At 43.7% G+C, this 26,308-nt stretch overlaps 1 protein-coding gene across 3 annotated transcripts in view; it reads right to left on the reverse strand.

The window, feature by feature from the left end:
- The window catches only part of KNTC1 (kinetochore associated 1), a 101,633-nt gene that overhangs the window by 40,213 nt on the left and 35,112 nt on the right, over nucleotides 1-26,308 (reverse strand). For all 3 annotated transcript variants that reach the window (XM_062181879.1, XM_062181877.1, XM_062181878.1), the window contains exons 21-39: nucleotides 25,021-25,132; nucleotides 24,165-24,308; nucleotides 23,926-23,982; nucleotides 23,732-23,833; nucleotides 20,784-20,903; nucleotides 20,554-20,697; nucleotides 19,981-20,079; nucleotides 19,150-19,253; nucleotides 18,823-18,922; nucleotides 18,326-18,460; nucleotides 16,719-16,838; nucleotides 13,608-13,680; nucleotides 12,613-12,680; nucleotides 7,026-7,267; nucleotides 6,460-6,632; nucleotides 4,911-5,008; nucleotides 4,027-4,165; nucleotides 2,825-2,881; nucleotides 1,512-1,675 (exon numbers count right to left, since the gene is read on the reverse strand). In XM_062181879.1, the coding sequence (XP_062037863.1) occupies nucleotides 1,512-1,675; nucleotides 2,825-2,881; nucleotides 4,027-4,165; nucleotides 4,911-5,008; nucleotides 6,460-6,632; nucleotides 7,026-7,267; nucleotides 12,613-12,680; nucleotides 13,608-13,680; nucleotides 16,719-16,838; nucleotides 18,326-18,460; nucleotides 18,823-18,922; nucleotides 19,150-19,253; nucleotides 19,981-20,079; nucleotides 20,554-20,697; nucleotides 20,784-20,903; nucleotides 23,732-23,833; nucleotides 23,926-23,982; nucleotides 24,165-24,308; nucleotides 25,021-25,132 (2,251 nt within the window). The remainder of the gene's footprint in view (nucleotides 1-1,511; nucleotides 1,676-2,824; nucleotides 2,882-4,026; nucleotides 4,166-4,910; nucleotides 5,009-6,459; nucleotides 6,633-7,025; nucleotides 7,268-12,612; nucleotides 12,681-13,607; nucleotides 13,681-16,718; nucleotides 16,839-18,325; nucleotides 18,461-18,822; nucleotides 18,923-19,149; nucleotides 19,254-19,980; nucleotides 20,080-20,553; nucleotides 20,698-20,783; nucleotides 20,904-23,731; nucleotides 23,834-23,925; nucleotides 23,983-24,164; nucleotides 24,309-25,020; nucleotides 25,133-26,308) is intronic.

Here is a 26,308-nt window from a genome sequence, read left to right on the forward strand (position 1 = left end):
AAGCCACTAGCTGGGAGCTGGATTAGAAGCGGAGCAGCCTGGACACAAACTGGTACCCATATGGGGTGCTGGCGTTGCAAGTGGTGACTTTACCTGCTACACTGCAATGCTGGTCTCAACTTTATCAACTTTTAAGGAGCTCTGAAAACTCAACATTACATGCAAAAAGTATTACCATTAAATTTACAGTGATGGAAAGGCTGAGAGTGGGTGCTTGATTAGGAAGGGGGAAAAGGAACTTTAACATTCAGTTGTGGTGTTGGTATCAAGCTAAATACATTGGTTGTAACCCTTAAAACACATGCATTTTAATGTGAGTAATTCCTCAGTAAGGTTGAAACAAAACAAAGCAGTGGCACTGAAATCATCGTAACAGCAGAAACAAAGGCAATTCTCTCTGAGGCCCAGCTTCACACACAAGCTTTTCATGTGCAATCTGTCTTCCAGAAAGTTTTCAATGATGCTGTCAGGAGATAACTATAATAATTAGGGGCCAGCACTGTGACCTAGCAGTAGACCTCCCCCTGCAGTGCCAGCATCTCATATGGGCGCTGGTTCTAGTCCCGGCTGCTCCTCTTCTGATCCAGCTCTCTGCTATGGCCTGGGAAAGCAGTGGAAGGTGGCCCAAGTGCTTGGGCCCCTGTACTCGTGTGGGAGACCTGGAAGAAGCTCCTGGCTCCTGGCTTTGGATTGGTGCAGCTCTGGTGGTTGTGGCCACCTGAGGAGTGAACCAGTGAATGGAAGACCTCTCTCTCTCTCTCTCTGCCTCGGCTTTTCTATAACTCTGCCTTTCAAATAAATAAATCTTTTTAAAAAATTATATAAAACAATAAAACAAACAGATATTCTAAGTAGTCTAGTCAAAATTGTACTGAGCATGGAGTGCAAAAACATTCTATCAGGACCTAAGGAAATTCAATTTACCTTGCTGAAGCTGAGTTTCCACACTGGACACTGTCTCAGGGTTGTTTTAAAGACTATCAAAACGTATGGGGCCAGTGCTGTGGCGCAGCAGGTAAAGTCACTGCCTCCAATGCTGGCATCCCACACGGGTGCCAGTTCAAATCCTAGGTGCTCCTCTTCTGATGCAGCTCTCTGCTATGGTCTGGGAAAGCAGTAGAAGATGGCCCAAGTCTTTGGGCCCCAGCATCCGCGTTGTAAACACAGAAGAAGCTCCTGGCTCCTGGCTTCAGATTCGCATAGCTCTAGCCATTGTGGCCAATTAGAGAGTGAACCAGCGGATGGAAGACACCCCTCTCCCTCTCCCTCTCCCTCTCCCTCTCCTTCTCTTTGTGTGTAATTCTGACTTTCAAATAAATAAATCTTTGAAGGAAAAAAAAAAAGAAAAGAAAATGTATGCAAGCACCTAGTCTCAGCAGACACTCAATCTTTCTTACATATGGCAAATGATCCATTTCCTTGCTTCAGAAACAAATAGGAAAATATGAACTCCAAATTCTATTGCTTGGCAAAGTAAATAAAACAACAACGAATTGTTGTCAGAACAATACCTTTTCACTCAAACTGGTATCCATGAAGCTCGAAACAGAGTGCTGAAGACAGGTTCCAAAGGAAACAACTACGAATCTCAGGGCCAATTCCCACTGGCTAGATTCCCGCAGGTTCTGAAGCAGGGCAGAGATGGAGTTGACAACAGGTAAAATACAGCTGTCTCCTGCAAAGGGACAAAGGGGTTTTATCTGAGTAAAAGGGTTTGAGAGAGGCTGGGGCTGTGGCACAGTGGTTTAAACCGCTATCAGCAGCACTGGCATCTCATCTGGGCAACAGTTAGAGTCCCGGCTGTTCCACTTCCGATCCAGCTCCCTGCTAATGCACCTGGGAAAGCAGAAGAGGATGGCACAAGTTCTTGGGGACCTGTACATGAGAGCCTTGAAGTTTCTGGCTCCTGGCTTCAGCCTGGCCCAGCCCTGGCCATTGCAGCCATTTGGGGAGTGAATCAGTGGATAGAAGAGTGATCTCTCTCTCTCTCTCCCTCTCTAACTCTTTTAAAAAATAAATAGGATTTTAGATTTGTTTAGATGAAGAAGGATTACATTATCAGCAATAATTTTCAGGAGAAACAAGAACAAAAGAAAAAAAGAGAAAAAGAAAAATAATTTTCAGACATAATCTCTTTCAACACAGGCAGCAGTCATAGAATTCCTTCTCGAAGTCAGTTAATGAGGGACTTAATAGAAAATATCTGTGGGGGCTGGCACCGTGGCACAGGTTAATCCTTCACCTGAGGTGCCGGCATACCATATGGGCATCAGTTCTAGTCCCGGCTGCTCTATTTCCAATCCAGCTCTCTGCTATGGCCTGGGAAAGCAGAAGATGGCCCAAGTACTTGGGGTCCTGCACCCACATGGGAGACCGGGAAGAAGTGCTTGGCTCCTGGCTTCAGATTGGCACAGCTCCAGCCGCTGCAGCTATTTGGGGAGTGAACCAATGGAAGGATGACCTTTCTCTATGTCTCTCCCTCTCACTGTCTGTAACTCTACCTCTCAAATAAATAAGTAAAATCTTTATAAAAAAAAAAAGAAAAAGAAAAAAAATCGATGTCCACAAGATAATGAGATACTTCAATTGTACCTTGCCTATAATTAGTGGAAGCAACCATTTCTAGATGTGGAAGACTAAAATCTATGAGCTGGCTTATGAAAGAACACAATCAGCCAAACCACATAATCCCCCCACTAGCTTCTGGAAGAATAACAATGTAACAGTAATAACTAAATAGTTACATTCAGTTAGATTCACATTTGGAATTTCAAGGAATTTACAAAGTCTCAATACGATGTTACACAGAGCTGATGACAAATACCTTCTCTAACAGAGCAGTATGGCAAACTCACAGAACCCAAGGGAAGTCTCTTCTTTTCTACAAAAATAATAATAATAATAATAATAAATTAGATAACAGTAAACAAAATAACTCACTTACAAAGCATATGTCCTCAGATATGTAAGCATGAGCCAGGGGCTGGTATTGTGCAGTGAGTGGGTTAAGCTTCCACCTGACACCAACATCCTATATGGGAGAGCTAGCTTGAGCCCTAGCTGTTCTGCTTCCGATCTAAATCCCTAACAATATGCTTGGGAAAGCAGGGGAGGATTGGCCAACTTCTTGGGTCTCTGTTACCCACATGGGAGACCCAGATGAAGTTACAGACTTCGGGCTTCACCTTAGCCCAGTCCCAGCCCCAGCTTCAGCCACTGAAGCCATTTGGGGGGTTGGTGAATGAGCAAATAAAGTTGTCTTTCCTTCTCTCTGTCACTCTTCCAAACAAATTAAAAATAAATAAAGCTTGAGCTATTATTAGATAATGTACTAAAGCAAACTGCTGCTTGCTTTAACAAAAATAGACAACAGAAAAATGCAGATAAATGTACAACTTGATGAGTTCCACAAACTGAATGTAGCAGTACCAAGATCAAGAAACAGGAGCCCCCTGCTGCCTTTTTCCAGGGGACCCACTACCTTGACTTGAAACAGCCTGGAAGTCTTAGTGTTTTTATACTTAATGCAAATGAAATAACAAAACATGAATTCTTTTCATCTGGCTTCTTTAGTTCAACATTATGTCGGTAAGATTCATCTACTGGAGCCAGTGCTGTGGCTGCTGTAAAGCTGCCGCCTGCAGTGCCAGCATCCCATATGGACACAGGTTCAAGTCCCAGCTGCTCTATTTCCAATCCAGCTCTCTGCTATGGCCTGGGAAAGCAGTAGAAGATTGTCTAAGTCTTTGGGCCCCTGCACCCACGTGGGAAACCCAGAAGAAGCTCCTGGCTTCGGATTGGTGGAGCTGCAGCTATTGCAGCCAAATGGGGAGTGAACCAGAGAATAGAGGACCTCTCTCTCTCTCTGCATCTCCTTCTCTCTCTGTGTAACACTTTCAGATAAATAAATAAATCTTAAAAAAAATTCATCTACATTATTGTGTCTAATTGCAGTACAAAACCTCTACAGTTTAAATTTGCCTAAAGTGTAAATACATAGAAAATAATGACACAAGTGAGATTCACCAGTGAGAGGCACAAGCGATGAGATCAACTCATAAATAACAGGCAGCACGGTCTGTGATTCAAGAACAATTCCATCTTCATTGAAGAAGTCACTGTAAGACCACTCTTCATATGGATCTTTATGCGTTCCAAAGGAAGTCTACCAGGAATATGGAAAAGACAGAAGTAAGGATACTTCCAGATACAGACAGCAGCTTGACCAAGCATAGTCCAGAATCCCATTAACTACAGCCAAACCATTTTGATGAGTGAATACAATCATGTACAGGCAACCCTCACTATCAGTGGGTTCCACAAACTCAGACCCAGCCAACCTCGTGGATCGAAACACTCAGGAAAACACAATGTCTATACTGAACATGGACATATTTATTTTTCCTTGGAATTATTCCTCCTATACTATCTGCATAGCATCCACAATGCATTGGTATTCTAAGTGACCTAAAGATAATTAATGCAGACTGAGGACATGCATAGGTTATAGGTAAACTTGACACCATTTCATTCATGAGATTTGAGAATTCAGATTTTGGTAACCACAGGGAATCCTAAACCAATCCCTCAGATACCAAGGGACAAATGTTGTCTTTCTTCTGGTCTATGGCTTATAGAAAGGTCATTTTAAATCAAACTCTAACAGAAGGATAATTTTCATAGAAGCTTTTCTTTTTTGAGGCCCAATGTTTAAAAAGCACAAATTCAAGCCAATAAATGTGACTACAAAAGGGATGTGGCTTCATGCCCCTAAGTTACTTTTTGGTGTAGAGTAAGACAATGTAAAAGAGTCAGTGGTTTTGCAAACCATGCAAGTGAGTTCAAAGTGAGGTGTACTGCAGCTGGCAGGGGGTTTGCTTTAGAGAGAAGAAAACTTTAAAGAGATTTACTTTCATTAGAATTCCACAGTCATCCATTTGGCACTGCCGGGAAAGCTCCACCGCCGTTAAAGTATATTTACAGAGTTCTAAAGCATCTAGTAAAAGATCTGAAAGAAAATGGAGAAAATCCATTAAGCTCATATTTCATGCCTTTGGAATAGTGACAACAACCTTGTTAAAATTACCATTCAAAATTCTAAGGACGGTCATGTAGTAGATCATTTCCATGTAGCTTCTACCACCATAAGTATTATCACTTTCCTTAGGCTCAACTTCACAATAAATCAGAGAAGAGGAGGCAAGGAATTTCACAATCCTATGAAAATGAGTCTTATCAATAGTCAGAAATGACACTGCTAATATTTTGAACTATTCTGAAGCCATAATCCGAAAGACAATCAGTTATAATCATCCCTTGGAGCTGGCATTGTGGTGCAGTGGCTTAGGCTGCCGCCTACGACTTGATGTCCCATACAGAAGCAACTGTTTGAGTCCTGGCTAGTCTGCTTCCAATCCAGCACCCTGCTAATGTATCTGGGAAGGCAGAAGAAGAAGGCCCAAGTGCTTTGGCCACTGCCACCCATGTAGGAGACCCAGATGGAATTCCTAGTTCCTGGCTTCAGCCTGGTCCAGCCCCAGCCATTATAGCCATTTGGGGAGTGAAACAACGGATCAAAGATCTGTCTGGCCGGCGCCGTGGCTCAACAGGCTCATCCTCCGCCTTGCGGCGCCGGCACACCGGGTTCTAGTCCCGGTCAGGGCACCGATCCTGTCCCGGTTGCCCCTCTTCCAGGCCGGCTCTCTGCTGTGGCCAGGAAGTGCAGTGGAGGATGGCCCGGGTGTTTGGGCTCTGCACCCCATGGGAGACCAGGATAGGCACCTGGCTCCTGCCATCGGAGCAGCGCGGTGCGCCGGCCGCAGCACGCTGCCGCGGCGGCCATTGGAGGGTGAACCAGCGGCAAAAGGAAGACCTTTCTCTCTGTCTCTCTCTCTCTGTCCACTCTGCCTGTCAAAAAAAAAAAAAATAAAATAAATAAAATAAAAAAAAAAAAGATCTGTCTGTCTCTATCTTTTAAATCAATAAATAAATAATTAAAAAAAAAGAAAAAAAAAACCACATCCCTTGGGGTCGGCATTGTGGCGTAGCAAGTAAAGCTGCCGCCCGCAATGCCGGCACCCCATGTGGTTATCAGTTTGAGTCCCAGCTGCTCCACTTCTGATCCAACTCCCTGCTAATGCACCTGGGAAAGTGGAAGACGGTCCAAGTACTTGGGCCCCTGCACCCACATGGGAGACCCAGAAGAGGCTCCTGGCTTCAGTCTGGCCCAGCCTTTGCTGTTGCCACCATATGGGGAGTGAACCAGCAGATGGAAGATCTCTCTTTGTCTCTCTGTAACTGACTTTGAAATAAATAAATCTTCAAAATAAATTATAAAGAGATACTGCCTCTTGTGTAGCTACTATGATGTCCAGTTATAAAAATTTTAAAAAAAGCATTTGGGAGACAAGTATAAAATGAACCAGAGAATGTAAAACTGTACAAAATAAACTTTCTCACCTGGACTGCAGATGGTGGCAGCTTGGCATGCTAGATTATGGATCTCAGAAGGAAGATTTAGTCCCACAGGTGCGGTCATTGGTATGTCATTAGCCAACATCTGACACAGCTTCTGACATGCGAGAAACAGCAATTCCCCTGTGTGGGGGTTGCAGTGATACCTGAATAAGTCTCTTTGGAGGAAAGGAAGCATTGGAAGTTAGAATACTCACACAGAAAGCAAACACACTGGCCGTTGTTGCATTAATACATAAACATCAACATCATCAACATCAAATGTCTTCAAAATATGTTCACGGTATACAGCATGCTTTGTTTTCCAAATTATTTGGTACACCATTCAGTGTCAAAGTGAACAGTAACCTAGAGCCAGTGCTTACGCTATCTAACCCAAAAGTACACAGTCCTGCCTTCTCTGCTACCAGGCCAAAATAGGCTCTCAAGGTGACAACTAAGAAATGCTCCTGTGAAAACAAGTGTCACTTGCTCTACCCTCGCCACTGAAGAAGTACACAGAACAACCTTACTTTCAGGCAAGCTGTGCATTTTGGGGATATGGATATTACCTGCATTTCTTCAGGGCTGTTCTGACATTCCCGTCTTTTAAGGCTCTCAAGGTCAGCTCTGCCTCCAGCTCTTGTTCAGACACCTGCAGGGCCAGCGCCTGTCGGTGCAGCTTGGACTTGGTGCTCAGGCCCTTCTCAGTAGTCGAGGCAACCTCGTGAGCTCTGATGTGCTGTTCACGGAGATCTGCTACCAGGGCACTGTTGCTGTAATCTTCAAATGGAAGGAAGACCTCAAAGTTCTCCTGTAGCAAAGGGAAGCACGACAGTCCCAAGTCTGCTCCACATACCTGCTGTCAGAAATCTCTGCTGCATTTCAAACCTGGCTTTCTCACCTCCCCCTCAAGACAACTCCTCGTAAACTGAGAATCTGATAAGGATGGGTGTTTGGCTTAGTGGTTAAGATGGCACTTCTCAGAGCAGTTGGATTTTTGGTTCTGGCTCCAGACTCCAGCTTCCTACTAATGCAAACACCTGGAGGCAGCAGTAATGGAACAAGTGATTGGGTTCCTAATACTCATTAGGAGACCTGCATGTAGTTCCTGACTCGCAAGTTTGGCCCCAGCAGGGACTGTTGCAAGCTTCTGGAAAGTGAAGAAATAGATAAGCACATTCTCTCTCAAATAAATGAAAATTAAAAAAATAATAATTTAAGGTTTAAGGTTTCAAGTTATAAAACCAATAATAGGCCGGCGCCGTGGCTCAACAGGCTAATCCTCCGCCTTGCGGCGCCGGCACACCGGGTTCTAGTCCCGGTCGGGGCACCAATCCTGTCCCGGTTGCCCCTCTTCCAGGCCAGCTCTCTGCTGTGACCAGGGAGTGCAGTGGAGGATGGCCCAAGTGCTTGGGCTCTGCACCCCATGGGAGATCAGGAGAAGCACCTGGCTCCTGCCATCGGAACAGCGCGGTGCGCCGGTCGCAGCGCGCTACCGCAGCAGCCATTGGAGGGTGAACCAACGGCAAAAGGAAGACCTTTCTCTCTGTCTCACTGTCCACTCTGCCTGTCAAAAAAAACAAAAAACAAAAAAACAATAATAATAAAGTTTGGAAAACAGGAAATTAATTCATGTGTTGTCAATTTCAGTATTACTGATATTTTGCGTCCGTGAATGCTTTGTTGTGGAGAAGACCTGAACAGAAGGAGGGAGGAGGACAAGTGACTGGTCTAATGGTTAAGATGGTGGTCAGGACACCTGCCTCCCACATCGGAATGCCAGGTTCAATACATGGATCCTGCTCGATTCCAGCTTCTTGTTGATGTGTACCCTGGGAGGCGGTGGTGATAGCTCAACTGCTTGAACTTCTGCCACCCAGGAGGGAAACCTGAACTGAGTCTACCTCCTGTCTTTGGCTTGGCCCAGCCTCAGCTGTTGTGGGTATTTAGGAAATAGACCAGGAGATGGAAACTTGCTCCCTTTGGCTCTCAATGTCTAAAATAAACTAAAATAAATAAAATAAAATATAAAATAAAATAAAAAGTAAAGAAGTAAAGAGTAAAGAGTGAAGTGAAGTACAATACAATACAATACAATATGGAGAGATCAAGTAGGTCTGGGCACATCCACCCTCAGGTTTAAAGAACTCAGCTTTGCTCTCCTGGTTGGCTGCCAGCTCTAGATCTAAGATTTATATCTCTGACCCAATTTAAAAAAATCCTACAGAAACCCAGAGAAAGATATCAAGAGGTAGCAGGAGTGAGTTAGACCCTTTGCTTTGGGGCCATTCGTACAGCAGGGTTTCTCAGTCATGGTACTACCTCAGGCTGGAGAATCCTTGGGGCTGTTCTGGGTAATGTAGGATGTTTCACAGCATCCCTGGTCTCTACTCATAGATGCCAGTAGCACCTTCCCCACACCAATTACAACAATCAAAATTATCTCCAGGAGCAGGTGCTGGCCCCCATCCCATACTGGAGTGTGTGGGTTCAAGTCTTATCCCCACTTCCAATCTAACTTCTTCCTAAGGTGCACCTGCAGAGGCAACAGGGTTGATTCAAGTATTTGCATCCCTGCCACCATGAGGAAGACCCAGACGGAGTTCCAGGATCCCAGACTTGGCTGCGCTGGTATAGCGGCTATTTGGGGAGTGAAAGAGCAGATGGAAGATCTCTGTCCAGAAATGACCAATATCCCTTGGACACAAAACTTCCCCCCACTTCACTGAAAAGAACTTAATCTAATAAACATGGGTAATTTTCTTGGTATTTCCTTTCAGTTTCTTTTATTAGCATTTGATAGGTGCATTGTATAATTTCATAATTACCTTCCCCAATTAACATTGCATAGTTTCCCTTTCTCCTGCCATTACGTATTAGTTTTCATACCTGCGTTACACACAATCTATGGTGGAGTCAATTCTTATAAAAAATGCCGCCATGGCCTCTGCTTTCCTGCCTGCACTCACTACCTGTGGCTGCTCCTAACTGCAAGCTTTGCTCCACGTGGCTCCCAGCCTGCTCTCTGCCAGTTATGGACCCAGCTTATACTTCTAGACTTCTTTCTACCCTAAATAAATTCCTCACTTTCCTGTATATTTCTTTCACTGAATAAATGCTAAATTTTTTTTTTAAATGTTATATAATTTTTAGGGACTAGCAATGTGGCATAGCAGATTAAAGCCCTGGCCCGCAGCACCAGCATCCCTTATGGGCGTCAGTTTGAGTCCTGGCTGCTTCACTTCCGATCCAGCTCTCTGCTAATGTGCCTGCAAAAGCAGTAGAAGATGGCCCAAGTCCTTGGGCCCCAGCACCCACATGGGAGACCAGGAAGAAGCTCCTGGCTTCTAGCTTCTTATCAGCCCAGCTCTGGACGATAAGCCATTTGGGGAGTGAGTCAGCTGATGGAAGACCTCTCTTTCTCTCTGCCTTTCAAATAAATAAATAAACCTTTAAGAGTTACATAATTTTTAAACTGAGTCTCTTCTCCAAAAGATATTAATGATCTTTCTGAGGAGCCCATATCATGCAGAAACACGTATTTACAAAAATCAGTATGACAGCTCACTGGTGACATTCATTATAAACAAGCTGTTGATGACTTTATTTATGTATTTATGCCACAGTACCCTCCTTACTAGCAACCACAGAAATGTCTACACTTGGGTAACCAGACTCCCATTGGAAGGGTACACAAAAAAGTGGCTACAGGGACCAGCATTATACAAGTGGGTTAAGCTACTGGCTACAATGTCACATCCCACATTGGAGCTCTGATTGGAGTCCTGACTGCTCCACTTCTGATCCAACTCCCTGCTAATGCACCTAGGAAGGCAGCAGAAGATGGCCCGAGTGCTTGGACCCCTGCACCCACATGAGACACCCAAATGGAGCTCCTGGCTCCTGACTTTGGCCAGGCCCAGGCCCAGCCCTAGCCGTTTTAGCCCTTTGGGGAGTGAACTAGTGGATGGAAGATCTCACTCTCCCTCTCTTTGTAATTGCTTTTCAAATAAATACAATATTTAAAAAATATATATTTATTTTATTTATTTGAAAGGCAGAGTTCAAAAACAAAGAGAGAGTAGGTGGGGAGAGGGGAAGAGAGAGGTCTTTCATCTGCTGGTTCACCCCTCAAACGGCCTGGCTCAACCCTGAGACATGGGAGCCACTTGGGTGGTGGACCAGTACATAGAAGTCGTTTCTCTGACTCTCCCTCTCTCCGTAACTCTGACTTTCAATTAAATAAATATCTTTTAAAAAAGATTAAATGTCTTCTTTTTAAAGAGATCACCAAAGGTTTACCTTCCTCCAACATCTATCTTTTCCCAAAGGAAAGCAGTTTCTATGTACAGTCAACAGATATCCTAAGTTTTATAGGGCATGTAGTTTTTATTTTTTTTAAAGATTTTATTTATTTATTTGAGAAGTAGAGTTACAGACAGTGAGAGAGAGAGAGACAGAGAGAAAGGTCTTCCTTCCATTGGTTCACTCTCCAAATGGCTGCAATGGCCAGAGCTATGATGAACCGAAGCCAAGAGCCAGGAGTTTCTTCCTGTCTCACATGCGGGTGCAGGGGCCCAAGCACTTGGGCCATATTCCATTGCTTTCTCAGGCCACAGCAGAGAGCTGGATAGGAAGAGGAGCAGCCGGGACCAGAATGCCGGCACTGCAGGTGGAGAATTAACCTACTGCGCCATGGTGCCGGCCTCATAGTTTTTATTTTTAGTAATCTTATTTTAACTCTACAATGCTAGTGAGACAGCATTTAACAGAATAGTAAAGGTGTTTAAATCAGACCAGGGTGTGAGTAGCAGATACAGTGATCCATGTGAGATCAGGCCAAGCTACCCAAGCTCACTGAGGTTCTGGTTCCTCGATTACAGAATGAGGATAGGAGCTACCTGTGAGCCCAATGTGATTATGGATACACACCAGACTTAGCCCAATCAATGCTCAATAACTGGGTATACGATAAATGACCATGACTTTTTCTGGATTAAAAACTCACTTTAAAAATGCTTTTAACTGGGGCTGGTGTTGTGCCATCATGGGTTAAAGCTGTCACCTGATGCCAACATCTGGGATGAGTGCCAGTTCATGTCCCAGCTGCTCTACTTCTGATCCAGCTCCCTGCTAATGGGCTTGGGAAAACAGCAGAAGATGGTGCAAGTACCTGGGCCCCTGCCACCCACATGGGAGACCTGGAAAGAGCTCCTGGCTCCTGAAGTCAGCCTGGCCCAGCCCTAGCTGTTGCAGCCATTTGGGGAGTGAACCTAGTGTGGGAGATCTATCTCTGTAACTTTGCCTTTCAAATAAATAAATAAATCTGTAAAAGAATGCTTTTCGTATTCAAATCTAAGAAAAACATGGAAAAGTTAATACAAATTCACTCCCTAGATGTTCTCACCAAGAGAGCAGTTGCTTATTACAATGGATCTCAGATTTTTTGGCTAGACATAGGCATATTTATTACACTCCACTTAAGATGAAATAGTTGAGATAGGCAAATTTGTAGACAGAAAGTAGACTAAATGTCACTACGGGATAAGACAAGAGAGGAATGGGGACTTACCATCCAATACCTACAGTTTCTGCTGGCGGTGATGAAAAAGTAGCAAAAATAATTAATGCCACTGGACTGAACACAGAAAAATCATTACAGGGGAAAATTTTATTTATTCCCCACAACTTAAAAAACTTAATGCAATATAAAAAATCACTGAATCACTCTTTTTAAAGGATGAATCATATGGGATATGAATTATATCTCAATAAAGCTGTTGAGAGAAGCTGGCATTGTAGCTTGAGATGCTGGCATCCTGTGTCAGAGTGCAGGTTCAAGTCCCCGCTGCTGCGCCTCGGGTTCAGCTTCGGGCTAATGTGCCTGCGAAGTGGCACACTGTGACTGGAAAATGGCCCAAGTGCTTGCATGGCAGTTTCAGCCATACAGGAAGTGAACCACAGAATGGAAGATACCTCTTTCTCTTTCTCTCTCCCTCTCTGCCATTAAAATAACTACATAATAAATCTTTAAATAAAATAAAACTGCTGAGAGAGAATGGAAACCAGGAGGTGAATTGTTGCAGGCTAATGCAGAAATACTGAGAGACCTCTTAGTCAAAAGCATTAACAAGCAATGTAGCAAAACATCTTTACCTGTAAGCTAGCAGCCATTTTAAATAGCTTCAAGATTTCTTCCCATTCATCCTTCTTCTGCAGATTGTCTGTAATTAAAATTCTAAGTTATAGCAGATGTAACATTCCCACAGGCTGGATTTCTGAATGTGACCCCAAATTTTATTTACTGGAAACTTAATACACAAATTCATACATTAATGTTATCTGGAGGTGGGACACTGGGGAAGTGACTGGATCAGGGGGCCTCTGTCCAATGAATTAATGATGGGTAAAGGAGTAGTCTGTGGAGCAAGCTTGCTCTATCTCCCTATGGGATGCCCTCTGCCATGGTGACTGTGACACAGGAAGAAGGCCCTCACCAGATGCTGGCACCATGCTCTTGGCCTTCCTCAGCCTCCAGGACCACAGCTTTAAATAAGCCCTATTCCTTATAAATTACCCAGTCTTGGCTACAGAAAACAGACTAATGTACCGTATTACCACAATTTTAAAGAGCCAAAATATGAATGAGATTTGGTTCTCTAATATCAAATCTTTGTGGCTCTTTTTAAATGCTGACCTAAGATAATTTAAGTACAGAAACAGTTGCAATTTGAAAAGAGAAATCTAATTGTTCTTTCTGGTGGTAGAAAAGGGAAGTTTATGGGTTACAAAAGAAATGATAATTATTCTAAAATAAGCTGTAGCTTTGTTCCTCCAAGATAGATACTTTCTGAACAATTTGAAGTTTGAAGTTTAAATGGGTTCTTGCCCCATCACAACCAACGGATCACTGAGAATATGCAGTAAGCACAAGGCACCAAACACACCTAGCAGTAAAGAGCTTGCTGAAGCATATGAACAAATGGTGAGGTGAGGCTTACACAATTCTGTGCTTTTACTACTGATAGAACAAGAAAGACTTCTCATGAAGGAAAATGGGTAAAGACAATCAGAGGCACAAGGACTGTGCCCCCTCCTAAGAGGATGAGCTCTGGAACATAACCAGGAAGGGGCACAGACACAGAAGCTACCTTTCTGAATGTCACACAGCATTTTCAGAATGTCCACTGATGTTTTCGCTATAGACATTCTCCAGGCCTTGTCCTAAGGAGAAAAAATGCAAAATGAAATCTACATCCTTTAAGCAACCACTTTTGTACAAATAAAGACAAGAAAATAAAAACCATGCAGCTGGGGGAAAAGCCAAAATGCCCTTTTTTTTTTTTTTTTTTTATAAGAGACAGGCAGAGTTAGACAGTGAGAGAGAGAGGTCTTCCTTTTGCAGTTGGTTCACCCCCCAAATGGCCGCCACGGCTGTCGCGCTGCGTTGATCCGAAGCCAGGAGCCAGGTGCTTCCTCCTGGTCTCCCATGCGGGTGCAGGGCCCAAGCACTTGGGCCATCCTCCACTGCACTCCCGGGCCACAGCAGAGAGCTGGCCTGGAAGAGGAGCAACTGGGACAGAATCCGGCGCCCCGACCGGGACTAGAACCCGGGGTACTGGCACCACAGGTGGAGGATTAGCCTAGTGAGCCGCGGCACCGGCCCAAAATGCCTTTTTTATTAAAAAAAAAAAAAAAAAAAAAGTACTCATTTGAAAGGCAGACAACAGAGAGAGGGGTGGGGGAAAGGAAATCTTTCACTTCTGGTTCACTCTCCAAATGCCTCTACCAGCTGTATTGGGCCAGGCAGAAACCAGGAGCCTAGAACTCTGTCCTGGTCTCTGGCACGGTGGCGCAGTGGCAGGGGCCAAGGTAGCTGGCCATCTTCCACTGCCTCCCAGGTGCATTAGCAGAAAGCCAGACTGGAAGAGGAGCAGCTTGGACTCAAACGAGCACTCTGACATGGATGTCAACACTACAAGTGTGGGCTTAATCCACTGAACCACAACCTCCTATAAATGCTCTAAAAAATCAGAGGTCCATGTGAGAAGGAGTTGGGTAGCTGAAAAATGGGTCATAAATGAGTCTTAGGCTACATATGAAAAACACCGGTGTGGATTTTTGGCTGTGTAATTTAGAAATATCATAAAATATGCAAACGTTTCAAGTAACTCTTCAACTGCACTATGACAAACTCCTACTCCTTTTTTAAAATTTATTTATTATTTGAAAATATTTGGAAAAGTTCCCAGGAAAAGTTAAAAAGAAGCAACAGAAGTCTAATACATAGCCTAGAGAAAATCTAATAAATAATCACTATCTTTCAGTGTTTACTAAAAAAAAAAAAGATTTTGGTCGGCGCCGTGGCTTAACAGGCTAATCCTCCGCCTTGCGGCGCCGGCACACTAGGTTCTAGTCCCGGTCGGGGCGCCGGATTCTATCCCGGTTGCCCCTCTTCCAGGCCAGCTCTCTGCTATGGCCCGGGAAGGCAGTGGAGGATGGCCCAAGTGCTTGGGCCCTGCACCCGCAAGGGAGACCAGGAGAAGCACCTGGCTCCTGGCTTCGGATCAGCACGATGCGCTGGCCGCAGCGGCCATTGGAGGGTGAACCAACGGCAAAGAGGAAGACCTTTCTCTCTATCTCTCTCCCTCACTATCCACTCTGCCTGTCAAAAATAATAAAAAAAAAATCTAAAAAAAAAAAAAAAAGATTTTAAAAAGAAAGAAAAAAGAGGTTTTAAAAGACATCGAGCATGCAACATGCTTTCTAAATGGCTAACCCATAAAAATACTCAAATATACACGACAGGAGCAATGCAAGATGCTAGTTAAGAAGCAGACTGGGCCAGCGCTGCGGCTCACTAGGCTAATCCTCCGCCTACAGTGCCGGTACTCTGGGTTCTAGTCCCGGTGGGGCACTGGTTCTGACCTGGTTGCTTCTCTTCCAGGCCAGCTCTCTGCTGTGGCCCGGGAAGGCAGTGGAGGATGGCCCAAGTGCTTGGGTCCTGCACCCGCATGGGAGACCAGGAGAAGCACCAGGCTCCTGGCTTCAGATTGGCGCAGCACGCCGGCCATGGCGGCCATTTGGGGGTGAATCAATGGAAGGAAGACCTTTCTCTGTCTCTCTCTCTCTAACTCTGCCTGTCAAAAAAAAAAAAAAAAAAAGAGGCAGACTATTGGGGGCAACCATGTGGCATAGCATGAAGCCATCACCTGTGATGTCCACATCCCATGTGGGTACTGGTTTAAGTCCCAGCTGCTCCACTTCTGATCCAGCTCCCTGCTAATGCAACTGGAAAAGCAGAAGACGGCCCAAGTGCTTGGACAACTGAATCCATGTGGGAGACCCAGAAGAAGCTACTCACTTTGGTCTGGCCCAACCTTGGCCATCATGGCCATTTGGGGAGTAAACAAATAGATGGAAAATCTTTCTTTGCCTCTCCCTCTCTCTGTAACTCTACCTTTCAAACAAATAAAATAAATCTTTAGGAATAAAAAAAAAAAAAAAAAAAAAAAAAGCTGCAGCAGCAGCAGCAGCAGCAGCACTGTTGGGAGTAGATGTTTGCCTAGCAGTTAAGAAGTGTACACCAGGGCCAGTGTTGCAGCATAGTGGGTTACACGGCTGCCTGGGAGGCCAGCATCCCATATCAGAGCACCGGTTGGGGTCCCAACTACTCCACTTCTGATCCAGCTCTCTGCTAATGTGCCTGGGAAAGCAACAGAGGATGGCACCCTGCCACCCACATGGGAGACTTAGATGGAGTTCCAGGCTCCTTGCTTCAGTGTGGCCTAGTCCTGGCTGTTTGCAATCATTTGGGGAGTTAAACAGGAGACGGAAGATATTTGTCCATCCTTCACTCTCTGTAACTTTGCCTTTCAAATTAAAAACTTTAAAACAAAAACAAAAACCAGTAAATTAGCTGTCTTGAAATCATTTCTAAGTTTCAATGCGTTAAGATTATTTGGAAACACATTGGTTCTGTGTGCAACATGATTATTTTTAACAAGACACTGTTGCAAGACATTATGTACAATAGCTATAGCAATAAATCCTTCTAATCTGCAGACAGTGGGTCATTCACTGTTGGTCTGCAGCAACTGCTCCAAGGCAGCCATATTTGGTTTCTTCCTGTGGAGTAAAATCACACAACAATGTGTACTCTAGCAGGGAGAAAGTAGATCTTATCTGGAAGTCTTTTTCAATCTTACCGAGTAATCCATAAAAACTGGGCTAACTCACATTTTATTTGGTGAAAATCTCACCTCTTGGGAATGATCCGGTTCTTCTTGCAATGCCAGTCGAGCCCATATGATGACTCTCTCAGCAGTTTTCTCTGCTTCAGCAGGAGGCAAAGACCTCAACAGAAGGAGGCAGTCTTCACCCTAAAAACAATGTTGGAAAAGAAGTAAAGACAGCTGGGACCCGCAAAAGGACAGTTTGGATTCAACCTCTTTCTTTTCTATTTAAAGATGAAAAGGCATGATTTTGGAAAAGATTATGATTTGATATTTTTAAGATCTGAAAATTCCATTTTGACAAAAGCAAACAATAAAATAAATTTTAAATGTAACCCTAGGTTCCAAAGATTAGCTTATGTCTTAGGCACACCTACTGTTATAAAGCTATATAAAAAGCAAAGACTCTTGAGGCTGACATGGTGACAGAGCAGCAGGTTAAGCTGCCACCTGCAACAACGGCATCTCATATGGGTGCCAGTTTGAGTCCCAGCTGCTCCACTTCTGACCCAGCTCCCTGCTAATATGTCTGGGAAAGTGCTTGGACCCCTGTGCCCACATGGGAGACCCAGAAGAAGCACCTGACTCCTGGCTTAAGTCTGGCCCAGCCCTGGCTGTTGCAGCCATGTGGGGAGTGAACCAGCAGACATAAGATCTCTCTCTCTCTCCGTAACTCTCTTAAAAAAAATTTTTTTAAGACCCTTAACAGTACCATAAAGGAGGCAGGTATTAGGCACAGTGGTTAAGATGCTGCTTAGGATGCTTGCATCCCATACTGGAGCCTGATTCGAGTCCCAGCTCCTCTGCTTCCGATCAGGCATCTTGTCAATGCACACTCTGGGAGTGCCTGGGTGCCTGCCACCACATGGGAGACTCAGAGTGAGTCCCAGACTTCTGGTTTCAGACTGGCCCAGCCCCAGCTGTTCTGGGTATTTGGGGAGTAAACCAGTATATGGAAGATCTGTCTGTCTCTGTGCTTCTCAAATTGAAAATAAATACAGGGGCCGCCACTGTGCCACAGCGGGTTAATGCCCTGGCCTGAAGCGCCGGCATCCCATATGGGCACCAGTTTGAGAATCAGCTGTTCCACTTCTGATCCAACTCTCTGCGATGTCCTAAGAAAGCAGTAGAAGATGGCCCAAGTCCTTGGGCCCCTGCACCCATGTGGGAGACCCAGAAGAAGCTCCTGGCTTTGGATCGGTGCAGCTCTGGCTGTTGCGGCCACCTGGGGAGAGAACCAGCAGATGGAAGACCTCTCTCTGGCCGGCGCCGTGGCTTAACAGGCTAATCCTCCACCTTGCGGTGCCGGCACACCGGGTTCTAGTCCCGGTCGGGGCGCCGGATTCTGTCCCGGTTGCCCCTCTTCCAGGCCAGCTCTCTGCTATGGCCCGGGAGTGCAGTGGAGGATGGCCCAAGTCCTCGGGCCCTGCACCTGCATGGGAGACCAGGAGAAGCACCTGGCTCCTGGCTTCGGATCAGCACGATGCGCCGGCCGCAGCGGCCATTGGAGGGTGAACCAACGGTAAAGGAAGACCTTTCTCTCTCTCTCTCTCTCTCTCTCACTATCCACTCTGCCTGTCCAAAAAATAAAAAATAAAAAAATAAAAAAAAACCATACATACATACATACATACCTGTTCTCTATCAATCAGGTCAATAATTCTAAGACTGTAGATTTCATCATCAGACAACCTATATCCTTGGGCCACCTTTAATGCATCGTCTAAAGAAGATGGAACATCTTGTTTGAGAATGTATCTGACCACCCTCTGAAACAGAGACATGTACATTTCCAGGTCAGGAAATCTCATAGAATCTAGAAATCATTTCTTTTAAGAGTAGATAGCTACAAAATTTAAATAATGAAGCAAAAGACCCAATTGTGTGAAAAATTACAGGATGATTTCTATCCTGAATCTCATGACATCTTGTCCTTCTCTTTTAGCTTTTTTATTTACTATCTGTTGTCCTTAACATTCATAAGCAACTGAACACCCTACTACATTGTATATAACAAGAGAAAGGCATGGGAGAACACAGCTCTATTAACCTCTCAACACAGAAGATCCCGAACTTCCCACAATGTCCTAGAAACGGCCTGGAGGAAGAGGGACTGTGGAAGTGTACTCACCATCACTTCGTTGTTTAAGAGGTTCACCTCTCTTATTCCATAGCCTCGTAAAAGGTTTTTCATCTCCATCAGCTTGTAACTCTCCTGTAGTAACTTGACTCTGAAAGCAAGTATTGATATTAATATAGATTTTCCTTTTTATGGAAGGCCATGGGACACAGTCAATGATACAAATGCCTAATAGAATGTCATCTCAAAACGTGTATGTAGTGTACACGTGTATGTAGTGTACACGTGTATGTAGTGTACACGTGTAGGTAGTGTACATGTGTATGTAGTGTACATGTGTATGTAGTGTACACCGATTCTCTGGTGGATGACTCTTACTTGGGATGGTCCATCTCTAGATGCTCTTTTACCAGCTGTTCCACAGCTGCACTCCACGGAACCACGGCTGCATACATGATCTTAAGCACAGCGTCAAATATGAGCTACAAAGAGAAACACACGTGGGTAACAACCAGAAATCAGATGTACACTTCATGTACATTACTGGCATTGCCATTCAGCAAAGGTACAACATCAACCACATTGTAGTCACCTTCTGGCCACAAAAGCACATATTTCTTCTAATTGTCACACACAAAAACAGGCGTTGTGGTACAGGAGGTTAAGTCACTGCTAGGGAGGCCTGCATCCTAATTCAGAATGCCTGGTTCAAATCCTGTTTACTCAGTATTTTTGAGGTTCCTGCCGCCCACATGGGAGGCCCAGATGGAGTCTGGCTCCTGGGTATCACAGGCATTTGAGGAGTGAACCAATGGATAGATCTCTTTCTTTCTGTCTCAGTCTCTGTTTAAAATATGATTTTATTCATATTTTAGAATGATGACCTAATAACAATGTAAAGCCAAAATAAAGGCCTATTAACAACATAAAGAAATATCCCTAGGCTTGTCTAAGCACAGAAGAAACTGAAGAGATGCACCCAGCTTTCCGTGGAGGTCCTTCTGAGGTGAGAATGAGAAAACTTTTACTCTTCACTTCCCATAATTAAAGAAAATAGAATTATGGGTGATTTTTTATTTCTCCTTTATATTCCTTTTAAACTTCACAAATTCTCCTTAACACATATGTTTGCTTTTATGATCAGAAGAAAAGCTTTAAGCAAAGCTCCAGTGTTCCCAAGGAAAACCCAAATGGTCACCCCATACATACGTCTGTGTCAGATAAACACCCAATCACTGCCATGGCTTTCGCCTCCCATGCTGTTTCAAAAAGTGACGTGGACTTTGAGCTACATCTCTTTAGTAAATCCTAAGAGACAAACATATGTTTTTTAAAAAATTAAAAACTCACTAAAAAAAAAGTAAACACATACAGATACCAACAAACAAACTTTAAGTAAAAATAAACAAAAATCTTATTCTAATCAGTCATGAATGTTGAACAATTGCCAAAAAATACAAAACTGCCAAAATTTTAACTGTCAGTTGATAAGGCACATCAAAGAAAGAAACATTCTTGGGGTCTGAGCTGTGGTGTAGCAGTTAAAGTCACCACCTGCAGTGCCGGGAGCTTCATCCAGGTCTCCCCCATGGGTGCAGGGGCCCAAGCAGTTGGGCCATGCTCCACTGCTTTCCCAGGCACATTAGCAGGGAATTGGATCAGAAGTGGAGCAGCCGGGACTAGCACCTATTATGCCACAGCGCCAGCCCAGGAGTTAAACATTCAACACAGGGAAATGTGGCAGAGATCCAAGACTAAGACAAGAGCTAAAGAAAAAGTCACCTCTATGTACAGCAGGAGAAGTTCCTCCTCTTGCAAGTCATGCTCTCTCATGTAAACCCGTATAAACTTCTCTAAGATGGACGGAATTAGTTCCGGGGCCAGCACTTTATCAAACATTCGGAACACTATGGTGGTTGCATTTTCCTGGACAATAGAAAAGATGAATGGCTTAAATAAAACTCCAGCCTCAACCGGATCCAATGAACAACTTAATTCTGATGAACTTTTACCTTCTCAAAATCAGAAAGGGCCAATTTGCAGTTGTATTTCCTATGTAATGTGATCAACTCTCGTAAGTTATTGACCAAAGTCTGTAGCTGATGCACCTCGTCTGTGTCCTGATAATCTTTCTAAAACAAAAAAGTGTTAATCATTAAGGATATCAAATAAGAGTGTGAGAAACAAAGAGTCAGGCTTATTGCAAATAAAGAAAGAAGTGACCATGCTACGCACACTAGGAGGAAACCTGCAATTCTAAGGCAACTGATACTTCAAATTTTGTAGAACTTTTTTTTTTTTTAAATATTTGACAGGTAGAGTTATAGACAGTGAGAGACAGAGAGAGAGAAAGGTCTTCCTTCGTTGGTTCACTCCCTAAATGGCCACTATGACCGGCACTGTGCCAATCCAAAGACAGGAGCCAGGTGCTTCTTCCTGGTCTCCCATGCGGGTGCAGGTGCCCAAGCACCTGGGCCATCCTCCACTGCCCTTCTGGGCCAAAGCAGAGAGCTGGACTGGAAAAGGAGCCACCGGGACTAGAACCCAGTGCCCATATGGGATGCTGGTGCCACAGATGGAGGATTAGCCAAGTGAGCCATGGCGCTGGCCCCTAAATTTTGTAGAACTTTAACTAAAGTTACCTGGTACAAATTAACATAGGTGAAAATCTCAAAGAATTTGTTTCCCTTAAAAATAAAATAGAGGGACAGGCGTTCAGCCTAATGGTTAAGACGCCTGCATCCTGCATCTCACACAGGAGTGCCTCTGTTCAGTGCTAGGCTGTGGGTCCTGACTCTAGTTTCCAATTAATGTAGACTCTGGGAGGCAGTGATAATAGCTAAATAATTGGGTTTCTGCCACCCAACTGGATTGCATTCACAGCTTTCAGCTTTGACCTATCTAAGCCCTGGCTATTGTGGGCTTTGGGGGAGTAAAGCAACAAATAGGAGTTCACTCTCTCAATCTGTCATTCTCTCTGCCTCTGAAGTAAATTTAATTTACTAGAAAAATAATATTAGTACAGTATTTTGTCAAAGCCCAAATATACTCAGGTTATCAGACAATCCTCATGCCTCACCTATATACTAGAAACAGAACTTTTGAAACTGATGAAAGACAAACTCTTGTTACATAGCAATAAGAAAAAGCTCTGATATGGAAAAATACAGCAATAATCAATCAATAGACCACCTGAACCCTACACAATCACAAGCCACATATTGACAGTGTGGTCAATGATGGACTACATATGTGACAGCTGAACAATCTATAATGGAGCTGAAAAACCCCTATGGCCCAGTGAGGTCAGAGCTGTCATAAGGTCATAGCTCAACTTATTACTCACATGTTTGTGGCAATACAGGTGTGTAAACAAACTTATAGCACATCAGCACATATCATTATCTACAGTATATAAAACTCAATAATGGACAACTGTGTTACTGGTTTATGTGTGGACTAGACTATACTTTCGTCATTATGTCAGCGTATACCCCTACTTATAAAAAAGCTTTACTATCAGTGTGCTATCTTATGCCAGCAGCTGCTGCACACATCTCCTGCTTACCAGGTGTCTTGATAGTGTAATTTTCTTATGCCTGATTTAATCTCATGTTATTTTGTCCATCATGACTCTTAAGAGCAAGAGACTATACCATATATAAACACCCTATAGCCTTGATGTGTAGTAGGCCATGCCACTAGGTTTGTGGAAGTATACTCTGACGTCTCCATGATGAAATCATTTAATGATGCATTTCTCAGAACACGTCCCTGTCATTAAGCTACCCAGATTATATTAATTCACTACCTAAATTAAGCACTCCCAACAAACTATTTCTAAAACAAAAGAATCATATATGTTTTTCAATATAATAAATGTTTTCTAGTTTACAGAAACCTGAAGGGGAGAAGAAATGAACTTAAGAAATGTAGAGGCCGGCGCCGTGGCTCAACAGGCTAATCCTCCACCTTGCGGTGCCGGCACACCGGGTTCTAGTCCCGGTCGGGGCGCCGGATTCTCTCCCGGTTGCCCCTCTTCCAGGCCAGCTCTCTGCTGTGGCCCGGGAGTGCAGTGGAGGATGGCCCAAGCGCTTGGGCCCTGCACCCCATGGGAGACCAGGAGAAGCACCTGGCTGCTGCCTTCGGATTAGCGCGGTGCGCCAACCGCGGCGGCCATTGGAGGGTGAACCAACGGCAAAAGGAAGACCTTTCTCTCTGTCTCTCTCTCTCTCACTGTCCACTCTGTCAAAAAAAAAAAAAAAAAAGAAAAGAAAAGAAATGTAGAGGGCCTGGTGCTGTGGCATAGTGGGTTAAGCTGCCTTCTGCAGTGCCAGCATCCCATTGGGTTCCGGTTCGAGTCCTGGCTACTCCACTTGTAATATAGATCCCTGTTAATGCACGTAAGAAAGCGGTGTAGGATGGTCCAAGTATTCGGGCCACTGCACCCACAAGGGAGACCCAGATGAAACTCCAGGTTCCTGGCTTTGGCATGACTCAGCCACAGCTGTTACTGCCATGTGGGGAATAAACCAGCAGAAGGAAGATCTCTCTTGACCGCTCTTTCTCTCTCACTCTCTCAGAATTTCTGTAATTTGACTTAAAAATAAAATAAAATGAGGGGCATGTGCTGTGGCACAGTGTGCTGAGCCAATGCTTGGACCACTTGCATCCTATTTAAAGTGCCTGTTCAAGTCCTGGATGGTTCAAGGGAGGATAGTACTTAAAACAGGGTGAAGCGGTAACAGAAATGTCAGAAAAGTAAAACTGAGCAAATTTTCCTTTCTTGTGGATTTGAAAAATATACCACAAAAGACAGGAATATAAAAATTTGAAAAATTTGAAAAATCTGAAAATTTAGGAAGTGGACATATTTCTAGATACTTTCTCTAAGTACAAGCAGACAAACTCTTTGACATAAATGAACTATTTAACTATGAGAAACCTCACTATACCGTACCAAGGAAATCCAATGCCAAGATGATGCCAGTCCCAACTCTTCTGTTTTATCTGTGGTGAAAAATACCTCTGCCAGTTGAAGTCCATTTTCTGGCCAGTTTGCCTTTAAGAAATATCATAGATGATTAAAAACAATGTTTTATGCAATTGAGAGAATGTAAAATGGCTTTTTCATGTTAATTACATTGGTATTACCTTATCAGTTAATTCAAGGTTCCTGGCTGCTTGCTCCAACCATTTTGCAAGAATTTTCTGAAATAGATTAATTATTTAAAAATAAAAATGTAGATGGAGAATCATTGAAATAACCAAAAAACCCTGATTGTCTTTTAAAACAGACAATTAAAACAACTAACTGTTGTTAGCACAACTTAATCTTTAAGGCTGTAATGTAGAAAATAAAACTGAATCAAGAAGTACAGAGGGGACCTAACCTGTCCCGCAGGCACAGTCCTTCTCACAAATGGGATCACGTCATTTTTAAGCCATGGACAAAGCTTCTGCAGACAGACTGGTGTAGGAATCGAGTTGAGCAAGTTCTCAAGCATTTTCACATCAAACCTGTCTTCAAAGTTGGCCTAAATTACACAGTGAGAAGTTAAGATTTATCCAACACATTTAAACTGACGCCCTACCAAAAGACAAAGACTTCTTACATTAGGAAGTTACTGCAAGGAGTATCCTTCTGATTTAATAAAGAGCACTTAACGGTGATTCACCTCATATAAAGGGTTTGAGGTGAGAGACACAAATTCCGTGAAATCTCATGGAAGTGAGTGCCAAACAATAAATTTTGAAACACAGGAACCAGCAGAGATGATATTCTATGGAAAATATAACTGGAGGATGACAGAATAAATCTAACATACAATGTATCCGCTAACAGCATCACACCAGGACACGACTGTGCCAACATCAGCTAACTTTAAGGAAATCTAGGTGAGTAATGTTAATGGCCAATCCTTAACCACCACCCACACTGCAGTAAGAGCATCCTTTCCACCAGTCCTACTGAAAATCCATCAATAAGTCATGGAGTAAACTGTTGCCTGTTTAGCTAAGATTAGGAGCTAAACAATTATGACACAAAATATAGTTCTATTGAATCTTTGCAGTACTTCCTCTGTTTTAGTATCATCAAAGGAAAACTTATGTTGGGACAGGTCACATCTTATCAAACAGTCTGGAAACACTCTATTGACAATCAGCTTGACAGGCCTCAATACAGATTCAGTCACGTCTGACAGGCGCTAGAAAGCCATTAAGAAAAAAAAAAACAAAAAGTATTACCCGGTGTCGAAGCCAGAGATACTGCGCACAAACAAGGTTTCCTTCTCTTAGTTGTAAAAAAATATCTTTAAGATCATCTTCATTATTCAGAAATTCAATCCAAGAATTACCACTGAGGAGTCAGAAGAAAAAATAAGTAGTTTTTTTAAAAACTGAGGTTATACTTTACAAGTAGACATCATTATGCATTTTAGCTATTTCTTCTCATAAAATTAAACAAAATAGTTCCAAAGATTACACAATGCAAAGGCAGTGTCCTTCTTATCCCAGACTTAGAACTCTTGTCTTCTTCCTCAGAGGCCATTAAGTCTTCTTCGATCACTGTCATACAACCACTTAAATTTTTTTAATTTGAGAGAAAGAACAAGAGCAAGCTCTCATCCCAAATGACTGCCAACAGGTGGAGCTGGGCCAGGCCAAATTCAGAAGCTGGGAACTTAATCCAGGTCTCCCATAGGTGGCAGGAACCAGCTCACTTGAACCATCACAGCTGCCTCCCAGGGTGTGTGTGAGCAGCAAGATGGAACTGAGAGCAGAGAGGGGAACTAAACCCAGACAAACCAATATGTGATGTGGACTTACTACCATCAGTTCTGAATAAAGCTTAGAAATAAATGACTATCCCTTAAAATGACAAAAAGATGGGGACAGCACTGTGGCACAGCGGGTTAAGCCATGGCTTGCAGTGCTGGCATCCCATGTGGATGCCAATTTGAGTCCTGGTTGCTCCACTTCTGATCCAGCTCCCTGATACACCTGGGAAAACAGTGGAAGATAGCCCAAGGGCTTGGGCCCCTATACCCACGTGGAAGACTCAGAAGGAGCTCCTGGCCTAGTCCTGGTTATTGAAGCCGTTTGGGTAGTGAACTAGCAGACAAAAGAGCTATCTCTTCTCAATCTGTAATTCTGTCTTTCAAATACATAAGTAAATATTTTTAAAAAAAGACAAAAAGATAAACAGAACTCTCAAAAGCTCGTATCATTGTTACATGATAAAGCAAAAGAAGCATTTCTGTTAAAGTCAGAAACAAAAGAAGGATGTCTGTTATCACCACTATTTAATAATATTTCTATGGAGCTGGCATTGTGGCACAGTGGGTTAAGATGCTACTTTCGATGCCAGCATCCCATATGGAAGTCCTTATTCAAGTCCTGGCTAATTCCTCATCCATGCCAGAGATGCTAATGTGTCAGGGAACACAGTGGAAAATAGCCCAACTGATTGGGCTCCTGCCACCAATGTTGGGAGACCAGGATGGAGTCCCTGGCTCCTGGCTTCAGCCTGGCC

Source organism: Lepus europaeus, chromosome 23, assembly GCF_033115175.1.
Source record: "Lepus europaeus isolate LE1 chromosome 23, mLepTim1.pri, whole genome shotgun sequence".
Taxonomy (NCBI): Eukaryota; Metazoa; Chordata; class Mammalia; order Lagomorpha; family Leporidae; genus Lepus; species Lepus europaeus.